General features: G+C 31.1%; 1 protein-coding gene across 1 annotated transcript in view; it reads left to right on the forward strand.

The window, feature by feature from the left end:
• The first annotated feature begins 1,010 nt into the window (after positions 1 to 1,010).
• Positions 1,011 to 16,490, forward strand: part of LOC145325804 (dnaJ homolog subfamily C member 27-like) — a 31,226-nt gene continuing 15,746 nt past the window's right edge. The window contains exons 1-12 of the mRNA XM_080168763.1: positions 1,011 to 1,099; positions 1,651 to 1,716; positions 2,584 to 2,671; positions 3,704 to 3,749; positions 4,683 to 4,733; positions 5,514 to 5,575; positions 6,163 to 6,239; positions 6,784 to 6,889; positions 7,838 to 7,906; positions 8,091 to 8,159; positions 9,095 to 9,192; positions 10,621 to 10,657. Coding sequence (XP_080024889.1) covers positions 1,020 to 1,099; positions 1,651 to 1,716; positions 2,584 to 2,671; positions 3,704 to 3,749; positions 4,683 to 4,733; positions 5,514 to 5,575; positions 6,163 to 6,239; positions 6,784 to 6,889; positions 7,838 to 7,906; positions 8,091 to 8,159; positions 9,095 to 9,192; positions 10,621 to 10,657 — 849 coding nt within the window. The 5' untranslated portion in view covers positions 1,011 to 1,019. The remainder of the gene's footprint in view (positions 1,100 to 1,650; positions 1,717 to 2,583; positions 2,672 to 3,703; positions 3,750 to 4,682; positions 4,734 to 5,513; positions 5,576 to 6,162; positions 6,240 to 6,783; positions 6,890 to 7,837; positions 7,907 to 8,090; positions 8,160 to 9,094; positions 9,193 to 10,620; positions 10,658 to 16,490) is intronic.

The raw sequence follows: 16,490 nt of genomic DNA on the forward strand, positions 1-16,490 counted from the left end.
TAAAATCAATAGAAAATGTTAAAAAGAATTTTTAATCTATTTTTGAGAATGTATAATATCAAATAGTCTGAGGCTAAATAACACCTAAATTGTTGGTTTAAATGGGTTTTATAGGAAAGTTTCATAAATATTTTAAAGTGGTTTTATAATATTCTTAAAGCGTTTAGTGTACACTTATATGTAGGGTTTTCATGAATATAATGCAGGGTTAAAAAATTATATTTTTAATATTAAACTCCACTCTAAATTACAAGTCAATTGTATTAAAAATGAATATTAGGCAAAATAAGGAAAAATGAAAAAAAAAAATTTAAAAAGAATGTTTATAAATTATATCCTTGTCTGTCATCCCTAAGATTAAGTTTTCTGAGTCAGTGACTTACTTTCACAGATAATTTTCCCTCAAAGACATAAAAATCAAAGAATAACAGTCGAATTACAAGCTTACCTGACTTTAACTGTTATGTAAGACAGGTATAATTGGGACTTTGGGACATTATTGAGTGTCCTTAAAATCAGCTGGGAGTGGAAAGTGAAAATAAGATTAATTTTCATATAAAGTTTGTTTTAGTTTCTTATTTTTCAGTTTATTAAAATCTATAAGTGCTGCCTGTGTAATTATTTATTTTTTGTTTCAATTACAACTACAGACAAAGATCTGTAGAAGTGCTTGACTGTTAATAACACTGATACCTAAAGTGCTCAATCATATTATCTTGTTAACGGGATCAAAAAGTTTGGGTATCTTTATTGATTCCTAATCAGTTATATATATATATAGGAGTATTTAATTTATCTCAATTGGGATATATTCTACATTCAATGTCTTTAAAAAGTGAAAAGTGTAGCTGGCTAAAATAACGATTAACCCCTTCCACCCCCCTTTACCCCATCCTCTTTCCTCCTACTGAATGAACAACAAATCAATATGATGCCCATATTACCAACCTGTATTAACGACAATTTTTCCCCCTGTCATAATATCCATGTTTATTCTACATCCATTGTTTCAGATGTGAATGGTAGAGATGGGTGAAATGCCAGTTTCCAGTTCTAAACAAAAGTCAAAACGACTGTCGGGCATCCGTTTTGATGAAAGGTCAAAATCTTATAGTCTATACCCGCCCATATTTTCATAGACTTATAAATGAGATCAGTTAAAAGCTTTTCCAGTTGTGTTGCAATCTGAATATTATATCATTTGCTTCAGATTTTTTTTTAGAAAAAGTGTTTGTTTCTCTCTGCATGTCGGTAAAGTTTGTGGCTATGCAGATGGGGGATGTATCAACCTCCCTGACAAAATTAAAAGGTCAATGTAAAAAAGCAATACCTCCTATATAAATGAGCGTGTTAATAAATTGCTCCGTTTGTGCATCTATTTAACATTTCAGGAACTTTTTCCTTTTTTGAGTGGAGGGTTAAAGAAACCTAGGGGGGGGGGGGGTAAAAATACCCATTTGACACAAATAAACACATTTTTTTCGCCTTTAATACACCTCCATCGGGTTTGATTTAAAGTTTTTATTTTTTTTCTCGTTTGTTAGAAATTTTAAAAATCACACTTTGTCATTTGTGCTTTTTTCCTTATAACTTAAAATAATATTGTGTGCTTCGTTCATAATCAAATTTGTCATCCTTGTTTATTTGTAGGCCTTTGCGAGTTCGAATAATGATAGTAGGAGATGAGGGAGCAGGAAAATCATGTATTATCAAAAGGTTAATCATTTTTATACATTTTCAGTATGACTTTGAAACCGATTAATATCCGGTGGATTAAAAACGATTTTCAGCCATATTGAAAAATCATGTATAGCATCGTATTATAGACAATTTTCGACTAATAACAAAAATAAAATCATAAAATACAAACTAGTTTTGTTAGCTCCAAAAAAAGTTGTCTATAATACTTTGCAATTAATATTAATTTATAGAAACGAAGATACTCTATAATTTAAGATGTTTTTAAAAGGTTTCGTGATTTTTTAGCCATCCAGGTACTTTGTTTATGCCACTAAACTATAAAACAATAAAAATTTTCTGAAAATAATAAAAAGATCATCATATTTGTTTTTGATATCTTAGCGGCCAAAAAAACAGATTAACAAACATCCCATTTATTTTAGTTCATAGAATGTATTTGAACTATAAACACGAAACCTCTGCTTGGAGCCTTATTAAATCAGATATATGGTCTAAACCCCAAATTAATTAAAATGGAAGACGAAGAGAGTCCATCAATGACGTCATGAAAATGAGGGATGAGGAGGGGAGGAGTGGGAAAATAATCCTAAAAAAAAAGATGGATAATCCCTCGTTTTTTTTGACGTAACATGCTGATTTTTTTAAGGACTTTCTTCATCTACATTAAAATGTATTTTTTTCAAACGTCTATCTTTTTTTAAATTCTAGCTATTATTATATAATTGGTAAAACAGTTATGCACTGGACATTCAAAATTTTGCATTTCCAAAGTTTACTAGAGACCTGGAGGATCTCTGACTACCTAAAACCTAAAACAAATTATTAGTATTTTTTCTTTACATCTTAATATAGTTGTGGTGACTTGTATAGCTAACTTTCTAGATATTGTGAGAAAAGATTTGTCAATAAATACCTCCCAACCATTGGCATTGACTATGGAGCTACCAAAATTTATGTCGACAAAAAACAGGTAAAATGTGACCATATTTGTATTTAAAGAGAAGATTGCAATAATGTATTTTCTCTTATTCATTCGAATCCGGTGGATAGGAACCGGCACCTCGGGGGTAAAAAACTGGTTTTAATCTCATAATTGTACTTTCTATATCCGCGGAAAGCCGTTTATAATACGATGCGAGAAATAACTATTAAAGTATAAATACCAGGAACTTCAATGGATAAGACAATGGCCGATAAATTTATATTAGGGTATTTATATTAGGGAGGGGACAATGGGCGGTTAGTTATACTAGTCCCCAAAGGTTTGTAATAACGTTTCTTGTTTGTTGGTGACTTTTATTGAATTTGATTGGTTGGTTTATTAAGTTTAGTGTCCAAATTAATTCAACTACTGTTTGTAATCTACGGAAGGTGGATTTTTGTGTATCATTATTGGGAATGTACATTTTATTGGCCATTTTCTTATCCCTTTAGATCTCTGATAAAACTACAATATTAAAATTACTTGACATTATTAGTTTATAACCAACCAATCTCAATTTAAAAGAAATACCCAAAGTTTATGAGCAAAGGAATTAGATGAGTTGTTTATAAAACTTTGGGTACCAGTGTAATTTCCATTCCAATGTCCCCTCCCTGTAACATGTAATCATACAAAAGGTAAAGTTACTGCTAACAAGGACAATCTTGTCAATATTAACCTAGGGATCTAAAGGGATAAGACAATTCGGATCTACTGCAGTTCACGGTAAAATATTGCAGGTAAGCAATATTTCCAAAAATCTATGAATTGTAAAGGCTGCTAGCTGCCAAACGGCTTAACGTACAGATCATGCCCGCAAACTGTTTTAAGCGGCATAAGAAGGCCTACAGCTAATCTGGAATGGTCATAAATCAATAATGCATAATTATCTCGCAGTGCAGAGAAATGCGCGAAAAAGACCTATTTTACCAGCAATATTTTACCGTGAACGTCAGTAGATCCGACAATTCTGATATACAAAATAACCCCTTTGTTTATTTGATACTAATTCATTGTTAGGTTAGCGTTCATATATTTGATACAAGCGGACAGAACCTATTTAAAGGTAAACACAACATTTTAAAATGTCGTCTTATTATGGTTTTTCTTTTGATATTTTTATATTTTTCCAATGGATATAAGATATACGTGTATATATTGGCAGGGAAAAATTTGTCGTACATTTTGCTTGCGAATATGGACCTCATCAATTGGTCAAATCGTTCATCAAGTAGGATGGTATATTGGGGAAAAGGAGGGGGATAGGGGGTATCGTTATTTTAGCCAACTGCAAGTATCACTTTACTAGGGTACGTGAAAATCTGGTGTTATTATATCGATTATTTTCTCAAATTACATATGGGCCAAAAAGGGTTAGAAAGCCCATAGATGCAAAAAACACTTCTTCAAAATCAGCCCAAAAAGATGTATTATAGCATAATTTATTTTTATGGTTGATGATACATTTTTAAAAGCGAAGCTTTTCTATAATTAGGGTAGGTCCGTCCGTCCGTCCGAGATAGATAGCTTTTATTCGTTAATTTAGGCATGTTAGAATTGTCCTATCGATTTCAAACTTTGCATGATGATTCTTGTAGTAGTTGGGTACGATTTAGAAAGCGTAGCAACTCTATAATCATTACCAGAATGTCCGTACGTCCATTTTAAACATGTTGATTTTTCTACTTTTTTAACAACAAATTTTCAAGTGCTTTAATTATCCGTTTGATCTGATTTTTGGTATATTGATTCCTGGGACAACCAAGAACAATATTATAAGCGAAGCAACTCTATAATAAAGTCCAAAAATGTAAGTATGTCCATAAACATTATCCTGTTTTTAAGCAGTTTTTCAACAAATTTACCTACAATTTTGATTCGACATTTATACATTTATGTTCCGATTTTTCAGTTCAGATACTATACAAATGTTAATGTCCGTTTGTCCTACCGTTTCAGTGGTTCGCTTTTATGGATGTTGTCATCCTTGTTTGTTTAGAAGTAAGGAATGAGTTTTACAGAGATGCCCATGGAATATTATTTGTAATGGGTAAGATCTTGTGGTTTTTAAATGTGAAGCTTTTCTATAATTAGGGTCTGTACATCCACACGCCCGTCCTTACGTCCAATTATCCTATCAATTTCAAACTTTACACGCTGATTCCAATAATACTTGGGTTGGGTATAATATAAAAAGCGGTCCAACTATATAATCAAGTTCTAAAAATATAAGCATGTAATTTATTTACAATTTTGTTTAGACTTTATTAGTTATTTATCACAGTGTATTATAGATATTTTTAAATGAAAAATTATTAAGTTAAAACTAGTCTGTTCTGACACTCTAAAAGTGTTGTTCTTTGTTTGTCCTACCCTATTATTCTATCCTTATATTTTATGATTATCTATCTATATATCTATCCATCCTACTACAATTATATTTTAAGACTTTGGACTAATTAGATTATCTGTAAAACTTGATCATCTATCTAGAATTTTAATTATCTTCAATCATTATTTTTTCTATCTATCCTTATATTTCAAGGCGTTGGAAAATGGGACTTTTTTGATTATCCATCTCTCTATAAATATCTATCTTTTTATACGAGAGTCATTTTTATGACGTCTCGTAGATGATTTTTGAGTGACTTTATCCCCTTACCTACGGGACTTTTATGATTATAAACTTGATATTAAATCTATCAAAATTTTATTTCTTCAATCCTTCTATCTATTTCTTTACTTTTTAAGACTTAAGGATTCCTTTGATCTATTTATATATCTACCTATATGTCTATCTAAATACTTAACTAATTTTTATATATTTAAGACGTAGGACGACGGGACTCATTTGATTATCTGAATAACTTGATTAATGAAATAAGATCAGAGGTAATTTAGTTGATTATTTTTTTTATGTGAAGCTTTTCTATTATCTATATAAGAACTGGTTCTACGCTATGATAAAAAATCATTAATTCTATCGCGAATAAATTACAGAAAATGTTTCATGAAGATTATTTTTTTATTTCGGTCCCTCATTTAATTTTCTTTTAAATATTTTCATGTTTTAAGTCAGTTGGGACATTTTAACACGTAGCTCCTAAACTAAGCGTAGCACATGAATAGTTCTTAAATTTCCATAAACTAGAACTTGTAGCGGTTCTTGCAAACTTATTTCTTCTATTAACACAAGCCGCGCAATTTAAAGTTTAAAGTCTACGCATATTTCTGCACATACTTTAATACATTAATATCTTGACATAGGGAAATTTGTTGTCATTTTAGGTTGCTAATATATACCTCATTTATTGTTCTTTATTCCAGTTGAATTGGACGGGATGGAGTAAAGGGGGTATCATTATTTTAGCCAGCTGGATCTATCACTTTCTTAAAGGACATAAAATCTTTTTTAACATACAAGAAATTACATATCCATTATGTATCTATTTAACTAACTATCTACCTATTTCGTTTAGCTGTACCATGAAGGAAAAGGATTTGAGAACGTTGTTTTCTTCCTAGCTGCCAATAAATGTGATCTTGATCCATCAAGGTTAGTGTAGACTTACTTTTCCAGTATGGATTCGTAACCAATTGATATCCAGTGGATTAGAACCGGTTATCGGTCATACCAAAACATCATGTAAATATAACATTGAAATACAGATAATATTCCACAAATATAAAAATACAAAATTATGAAATCGGGTCTAATAAATCTGGTTTTAGAAATATATCTTTTATCAAAATATCAGCAAAAACATCACGTATTGGATTGGTCAGTTGTTTCATCTAGTAAGGGGAGAGGAGATGGGAATCATTATTTTAACCATCATCGAGTTTCACTTAGAAAACATAATAATCTGGTGTAAGGTCCAAGTAATATTAAATCCATTTTTATACCTAACTTTTATCCAGGGTTCGGAAGCCGCGCCTCAGCCGCGCATAAGCCTCAGTTTTAAGGATTGTCTGCTAAAGAGCAGTTTTATACATCCAGCTGAATTTTATAGTGATAACATGAAGATTTCACTGAGGCTTACACGCGGCTTACGCGCGGCTTCCGATCCCTGCTTTTATCTACCAAATATTAATTTTAGTCGCGAGGTTGATGATTTAGAAGTGCAGGTTTGGTCTGAAGTTTATGGATTTCCATATTATTCCACCAGTGCTGCTAATGGTACTGGTATTACAGATATGTTTCAGGTATAGTTTCCATATTATTCCACCTGTGCTGCTAATGGTACTGGTATTACAGATATGTTTCAGGTATAGTTTCCATATTATTTCACCAGTGCTGCTAATGGTACTGGTATTACATATATGTTTCAGGTATAGTTTCCATATTATTTCACTAGTGCTGTTAATGACACTGGTATTACTGATATGTTTCAGGAATAGTTTCCATATTATTCCACCAGTGCTGCTAATGGTACTGGTATAGCAGATATGTTTCTGGTATAGTTTCCATATTATTTCAACAGTGCTGCTAATGGTACTGGTATCACAAATACGTTTCAGGTATAGTTTCCATATTATTTCACTAGTGCTGTTAATGACACTGGTATTACTGATATGTTTCAGGAATAGTTTCCATATTATTCCACCAGTGCTGCTAATGGTACTGGTATAGCAGATATGTTTCAGGTAGAGTTTTAATATTATTCCACCAGTGCTGCTGATGGTACTGGTATCACATATATGTTCCAGTTATAGTTTCCATATTATTCCACCAGTGCTGCTAATAGCACTGGTATTACAGATATGTTTCCATATTATTCCGCCAGTGCTGCCAATAGCACTGGCATTACAGATATGTTTCAGGTATACTTTTCAAACTGTTGGTTTTAGATTTCAACATATAAAAGTTTAACAGGATCTTTGTGGCCTTTCTGTCTTTACCAAAGGATCTTGCTAACCTCTAAACCGATGTAGTACTCTTTTAGTAGTAGCTTATCAGAGGTTCTGGAAAGATTTTTTAACTATTTTGAGGTAGAATACCCCTACCCTCTAATGATCAAGCACCCCCAAACAAAAATTTGAAAAAATCTTTTTCCTTCAAAACTAAAATAAAAAATGGATGGTCGATCGTTATTAAGTAGATTTGGTGTTTTTTTTATTGTTTTAACTATATCATCAATTCTTTTTTTGTAGGCATTTTTCTCCCAAATAGTAAAGCATGTAGAAAGTAACAAAGGGCTGGCACACAGACAAAAAAGACAGGTGAATATATTTTTTTTGTTTCACCTAAAAGCCTAGTTAGTACGTTATTTCTTTTATCATATGTTAAATCGTATTTTTAAAATTTTGGTGATGTTTTACACAAAATGAACAAATTAAAAATGTCCTCACTCACAATTAGTATCTATAATATTTTTAATGACTAATTATAAAACAATTCCATTAGCTTGGGACAGTAAGAAGGAGTAGAGAAAGAAGTTCTTCCATTCAGTTACCCCAACCTTCTCAAGAACAGGTTTTACATATTTTTAATCAATTTATTTACCCTGTGTTCATCTATTTATCAGTCCATCTATTCATCCATCTATCTATTAATTCATCTCTTAATACATCTATTAATCTATCTATTGAACAATCTATTGATCTATCTATTGCTTTATCTACATAGTAATCATATTTATTTATATAATCATCATTTTATGATCAATAATCAAGCCATTTATTTTTTTCATCAAACACTTCATCCAAAATTTATTCTATTTATCAATTAATATATTGAGATATAATAGTTGAGAAAACATATTTTTAGACAGCCCCTACAGGGCCCTATCTATTCACGTCATTGTTGAGGATGTGATAGGTTCGAATCTGGGCTTATCACTGCGTCATAACTAAAGATGTTAAAAATTGTTCCTACTGCTGCTATTTCTCATTACTATGCACAGTTGTGACCTCCAGACAAAGAGTTGATTGTCTTCTTGGTGTTTATAACCTAATACCGCAGGTTTTTGGACAAAGAAGAAGATATTTGGCCTCCCTTAGTTAACCTTGGTTATCATGGACTCATCCATATGCGATAAATAATTGGTAATCCATCTGGGGGCGGTGTACTTTAGTTGCCCTTCTAACCTTCACTTAACCTAACCTTTACTAAGATAAAATAAGCAAGAAAAATTTACTTGAATCAAATACAATTTATTCATCTATCTAGCTATGTAGTAAGGTATCATAATACAACTGTCGGAATATAAAGATCATTGGATCCAGCTGGGAATATTATCTATCTATCTATCTAGTTAAGTATCATGATCAGACTATCAGAAAGTAAAGATCCTTGGATCCAGCTGGGAATATTATCTATCTATCTGTCTAGTTAAGTATCATGATCAGACTATCAGAAAGTAAAGATCCTTGGATCCAGCTGGGAATATTATCTATCTATCTGTCTAGTTAAGTATCATGATCAGACTATCAGAAAGTAAAGATCCTTGGATCCAGCTGGGAGTATTAAGAGGAGCTAAATGTGAAGATGTAAACAGAGCCTACAGGTGTTTATCTTTCTTTGTATCAATCCTTATATAGATCATACAGTAAAGTAACAGGATGTTTGTCTGTTTGTTTATTTATTTGTATATTTGTTTTTTTGTACTATTTTGGAGTAGGGTACCACTACCCTTTTCAGAAAAACGCCCCTAGAATCTAGAGGCGTAGCCGGTAGTCTATTATAGAAAGTAGTAAGGTTTTTTTTTTGTCTGTAGCTTGCTAAGCCGGTTGAGTTCTTTATTTCATTGAAGCTTTACATAGGTACCTAGAAAATTTTTATATTTTTAATAAGAAGGTGGCTTTATATTTTTTTAAATAGATGAGAGACCAATAAGTCAAACTTTCTGTTAAAGTAATAGACAAACTTTTCTCTACAGTTAAGAACAATTATTCTGAAGAAAAAAAAACACCACATAATGAAAATAATTCTTGCTTGAAAATATTAAATAAATTATCAAAATATTAAAAAATTGCCAATAAAAAACCTACGAGAAAAAATAGTTTGTAGAAAATGGACAGACAAACAGGTTAAATATGTACAGAAAGACAAATAGACAGAAGATCAAACAGAATAATAGTTTAGCTTCTCAAGATTTTATTGATAATACTGGTTCCTTCATTTGTGTCTCTATTAAGGAAAAGTGGACAGAAATACATAGAATAGTTATTAATCGCATCGTATTATAAACAGCTTTCCGTGGATATTAAAATGAAAAATATTAAGATTAAATCCGTTTTTGTTAGCCCCACGGACCCGAAGGCCCGGCCTAATAAAAATGGTATTATTATTTTTGATTATTTGTGGAAAATTGTCTGTAATACTATATGCTATGCATGGCATATTAGTATGGCTGAGAACTGGCTCTAATCCATTTAATTAATCTGTTTCGAAGCCAAACTGGAAAAAGTTTTGTGTATTGCTAATTATAAAAACACAGAAATAAATAAAAAGAATGTCTCGAAGTGTAAAAATGAAAAAAAAAGTTAAAATATAAAATCTAGAAATTTTAGAATTACCATCACATGTAAATTTCAGGGAAGCTTCTACAGCATTCAATTTTATCTTCCAATTTTTTCGTTGTTTAACATATATTATTGGATAGGAATATCATTCTCATTTAAACAAAAACTCATTTTTATGCTAAAATGTGGTTTAATTTTCATTTATTTCTCCGAAATAGTCCTTTTTTCCCCTGAGTTTATTATGCTTTCTTTTAGTAATTAATAAAAATTCTAAAATTTTCCTAAAAAATTTAAAATCTCCAAAAAAAAATTCAAAATTCTTCTAAAAATATTTTCTCAGATTTTCATATAAATATGTCTGTATAGACATGGGAACTTTAGTCGTGAGAGGCTTGTGGTGCAGAACTGAGATTCTGTTCACTGATTATCTGGAGTGATAAATCTATTCTTTACAATTATTTTTTTTCTAGAAAATTAGCGGTGTTACTTCATCCAGACAAAACCCAGGTATTTTTTATTTTTTAGCTTATTTACTTTGTATCTACTCTTTGCTGTACGCCCATCTAAAAAAGTCTGTCTCGCAATTTAAAATTTATGAGACTTTCTACAAAAAAAGCTTTGATTTTTGTGATTAATTGACGATGTCAATAAAAAAATCAACTAATATTTTTTGTCTGAATTGATTTACTTTTTTGGGGCTTTTCCTCAAAGTACAATGTGGGCACAGAACCTATCCCCTCCCTTATCTTAAAAAAATATATGAATGAAATATGGGTAATGGAAAGTTGTTTTGCGTTACCTCAAACCTTAAGGAGCTACACTATATATTCTAAGCTAACGTGACCTTAAGTAAAAAAAACATAAAAACTACTGCCCTGCTTTTAAAATGGTTTTTAAATGGTTTTCAATTGGAAAGGGGTAGGGCCTACTAGGTTCTTTGACTGACAAAGTCGACTTCTTGAATTAATTTGATTTGAACTTTATAACTCTTTAATCTATAAACAATAAGAGATATAAGTTTTCCGGAATTGTAATGTAGGGAGTAGATTTGAAATCTGCATCAAATTTTAAGGATTTTTTATAAAATTCGTTTTTTTGTATAATTCTTTATCTAAAAGCGGAAATACAAATTAAGTTAATTAATTTTGGCATCTGTGATTGGTGGATTTAAAAAATCTGCGCTCTGATTGGATTTCGTACATCATTCAACCAATTACAGCGCAGGTAGTTTAAAATCCACCTATCCTATTGGTCAAAATTAATTAACTTAAAATGTATTTTCGCTTTTAGATAAAGAATTTTACAAAAAACGAATTTTATAAAAAAAATCCTTAAAATTTGATGCAGATTTCAAATCTACTCCCTACATTAAAATTCCGGAAAACTTATATCTCTTAATAAACAAAGATATAATTGTCAATTTGACTTTAGAAAAGCGTTTAATCATGTGAAATTTTTTTTCAACTATCAGAAAGAAAGAATTATTTTCTCCAAAAATATGGGGTATGTTAAAGTTTTTTTTTCTCTTTTGTATAAAATGATTTTGATTTATAATATTTTTACCCAAATCACGATATTTGTTTTATGCCTGTTTGACCTCATTTTTTGGTCTGTTCGTTCATCCAGTAAGGGGTAGGTAATGTGGTAAAGAGAATGGATGGGAGTATTGTTATTATAGCCAGCTGTAAGTATCACTTTCTCAGAGCACATGAAAATCTCGTGCAACATCCAAGTAATAATATATGTATTTGTTTATTATAACAAGAATATACAAAAAATAAAAAGATTAACTTTAAATTACAAATACCATTCTTAATCTAGAAATATAATCAGATATAATCTTTGGATTTTAAAATGGATAGGCGTTAATAAGTTGGATGTTATATGATTTAAATTGATTAAATCTAAAATATTGTATTATACACATTTCTTCGCAGATATTAAAAGGAAAAATTAAAAATAAAAAGTTAAAACCAGTTTTGTTATATAATTGTGGTTGTATACTTAATTTTAGTCAATTGCTTATACCTTAAGATCCCTGTTATATGTAGTTGACTTTGCTACGTCTATTCTCTCTACAGGATGATTTTGTTATTATTATTGAGGGTGTGTATACTAATTCATTGTCCATTGTCTTATCTCTTAAGATCCCTGTTTTTAAGTTCTTTGTACGTATTACGCATGCATTTTGTTGACCGCGTTATGTCAAATCTCTCATTTTTAATCCCCCTGCAGCCTTTCACCATTTAAATGGATGGACAGTAATAAAATGCCGTTTCTTGATATCGTACGCGGTCATACGCAAAGTTGGAAGGCTGATGTAATTTTCAGGTCTTAGTTTTGCAATTTGAGAAAAAATCATCATTATATCAAAGCGAATTAGATAATCTTATCGTTTATCTTATCGAGAAATAAGTACATCAAATAGCAAAAACTGAGATCTGAAATTTGCGTCACCCATACAACATTGCGTATGACCGCGTACGACCGCGATAAATGGCATTTTATTATTAGTCATCTTTAACTGTCAGCCCAGCTATTTTAACCCATATGAACATATTGATATGGTTATACAATATTTTATGTTTGGGTTGCTATTATTTAGCAAATATTAAAGGGTATTTAAGGCATTTTACAATCTGAATGGGTTGTAGCATCTGGATGATCTTTGTTCCAGGGCAAAGCAGGGTTTAATAGCCTAAAACCATTCCATGAAAAATGAATAGTTTAAGTCAATCTAAGGTCCTCCATTAAGTTTTCCTTAAATAGAAATTCCATCCGATTCAATGGGTATCAAGATACTAATGGTAACTCCCTACTTTGTATGATAGGGGTCCAGTATTCGAATACTGAAAATAGCTAAAACCATCGAAAGACTGTGATATAATAAGTAAATAGCCGAAAACAATTTTGATACCTATTTAAATCTTCAAGGAAAACCCTATCCACAAAAATATTGTGTGCAAAATTCTACTAGATTATGGAGACACCCCACATATTGGCATGCTATTATATCAAGTTATACATGAGCTACAAAATTCTGCTGGATTATGGAGACACCTCACATATTGGCATGCTATTCTATCAAGTTATACTTGAGTTCCAAAATTCTACTGGATTATGGAGACACCTCACATATTGGCATGCTATTCTATCAATTTATAATTGAGTTCCAAAATTCTACTGGATTATGGAGACACCCCACATATTTGCTTGCTATTCTATCAATTTATACTTGAGTTCCAAAATTCTACTGGATTATGGAGACACCCCACATATTGGCATTCTATTCTATCAAGTTATACTTGAGTTCCAAAACTTTTAACAAAGTTAAAACTTTTCTCAGCCTGCAATATCAAAGATTTTGTCAATATAAATTTATCTATCTATGTTAAGTCTGTCAAATTATTAGCTTTTACAATTAAGGATTGCTTGTCGATCTATCTTTGTGTGTATAATTGTATCCAGGGATTGAAAGGGTCAAGACAATGGTAGATAAATTGTTGTACATAACTAATTATGGCGCAAAAAAATTACCCTTATATAGATTACAATAAGTGGCTAAAAGTTTGAAAACTCAACCTAATGAACCAACCAATCCAAATTTAATAAAAAGTCCCCAAAGTTGTTATAAAACGAACAAAGGTAGAATTTGTTGCTTGGAAGGAACAAAAATACTTATAATATGATCAACCTATTGCTGGATGTTAAATGTCTATTTATCTATGTTTGTTTTAAAAATCATAGAGCAGCCTTAACCCTTTACGGTCAAGGGGAAGGGGGAGGGCTTTAAACGCCCCCCCCCCCCTCAGTTTTTTTTTATCTCATTTTCTGTGTGACTTTTTTAATATGGGTATTACACATAACTGGGAGTTATTTTTTTGTAATATCTCCATCCTGGCGGGAATAGGATGCAAGCAACTGGCAGGGTCATCCAGGTAAAAAGTCAATTTTTTTGACTTAAACAAAGCATTTTAGCTTAAAACTAAAATATCCTTTAGTAGTAAATCCTTATCAGAAATATAGATGTTTAAGTAAATTTCAGGTTCCAGTTATGATCCTGAGGGCCTGATCCTCCAGGACTCCAGAAATCTTTAAAAGCCTCCTGTGACCGCAATTTTTGATTTAGACACTCCAGATTTAAACTTAAGCTTTTTCCCGCTGACCCCCAACTGTTGCGGCTTGCAGCTGCCAATTACAAATGCGGCCGCCGAAATTTATGATTTGAGATTTCTAATAATAAATTTACATAAAGATAAATGTCTCGGTAGGCGGTTAAGACTCGCCGTATCTGATATCTTAAGGTCAATTAGACCGAACATCCTCTTACTTTCCCAGAGTGAAATTAGTACAGGTTACGAATGAGAATTTATTGAATTCCATGAAACTGGTGGTACTGAAAAATATAACAAAATTAATACATAATTTTAATATCATTTCAGAACAAAATAAGTTTTTTAAAAGATTAATTTTTTGGAAATCTTATGCGATAGGTTTGGTGATTTTCATAAAAATTAAACAAACAAAAATGTCAAAAATCTGCTTTTTCATGGCTAAAACATAATAGAAATTTATAATTTTTAGATAGAATCATTAAAAATACGTGTTTAAACGTTCGTACATATAAATAAATCAATTTAAATTGGTTTTTTCAATGAAAATTAAAGAAAACAAAATTATCAGTTTTGCTGCTAAAAAAATCATTCAAAAAATCAAATATTCGTTCACCGCGAAAAATAATCTTACCTAGAACATACACTCATCAAGCAGGAAAGCATGCGAGGGAATCTAAGCAGCGCTAACACACATATCAATTGACAATACATGAGTTTTCACAACCAAACATGGCTATAAACAAAAGAATGAAGCTTTGTTTGTTTGGGACGCGCTCTCAAGGGTGTATGTTGCGTTCACAGACAGCACAAAAGTCGTCTTCGATTGACTTAATGATAAGGAAAAAATGGTTTTAATGAAATGGAATTAGACAAGGAAACATACACACATTGTTACCAAGACAATAAACATTTTCGGAAAAAATATTTTTTAAAAAATTTAAATATTCATAAAAAGAAATTAAATTAAAAGGACCTAAAAACAAAGGTTATTAAATAAAAGGGTTAAGGTAGCAAAATTGACTTTGAATCACTTATAGTCAGGAATTCATTATCAAACATGGGACATGCACAAATTTTTTCAGCCCTCTAGCTCTAAAAGGAGCTAAGATAAAAGGGGGGGGGGCGTTGAATGCCCCCCCCCCCCACCTGACTGACAAAGGTGCGGCAAGGTGCCCGAATGTTAAGGGTGGAGGTGTAAGATTTGTTAGTACATCTATTTTTTTTTGCTACTAAATAACAATTCATTCACAAGATTGCATTAAGAAAAGTTTTTATCTATTAATCTATTTACTGAATTTTGTGGCATTAAAAGTTGTTCCTACTTATTAACATGCACAGTAAAACTGGTCCAATGAAAGCGCTCGGTGTTTAATGGGTGTAGGACCATATAATTATGCACAGCAATTTAGCAAGATTTATGCCTTTATGTTTAGCTTTTGGTCTATTTTTGTAAATTTAAAGTAATTTTTTAAAATTTATTTAAGTCAATATTTTTTTAAAAATCATCTGTTTTTTTATCTTATTTGTCTTATTATTATCCTGTCGTTTATTGATTTGTGAATAAATTTATTGACAGTACAGATTTGAAAATAATATTTCTATAAACTCAATGTAATATTAATCAATCAAGTTTTATAATATACAAATTATATGAAAAAATAACTTTAATCAATAACTTTAATCCATAACCCTATACATTGATCTTTAAAAAAACATCTTACTTTTTATCCAAATTATGCAAAAGTATCCCAAAGTAAGTTTGTGTATCGCCTTAATTGGTTTGGAAAAATAGACCAATGACTTCCCGACTAACTGTATTATTTATAGTTGGAAAAAATGCTCACTTATATTTATAATAATGTTTTTGATTATGATTTGTTCCAGACTCACAGACAGTAACACTCTATAACCCTATATATGTTAATTCTTTTACATATATAATCAGTATATGTTTTGATAACTCTGTATATGTTAACTTAATTTAAACACTATATGTCTATACTAGCGGCTATGCCCCTAAAGGGATCTAGGGGCACTTTTAACTTTAGTTTATTTTTTTTTGGGGGGGGGTAATTTTTTTCTAGGGGCGATTTCACTTGGGAGGGTGGTAGTACTCTCCCCCAAAATATTTGTAAACATTCCCAGGACCTATGAGAAGCTATCCTGTTAAGGAGAACCCGATCGGTTTAGTGGTTAGCGAGATCCTTCGGTACAAACACACAAAC

Source organism: Acartia tonsa, chromosome 8 (assembly GCF_053477335.1).
Source record: "Acartia tonsa isolate MP-2025a chromosome 8, ASM5347733v1, whole genome shotgun sequence".
NCBI classification, from domain to species: Eukaryota; Metazoa; Arthropoda; class Copepoda; order Calanoida; family Acartiidae; genus Acartia; species Acartia tonsa.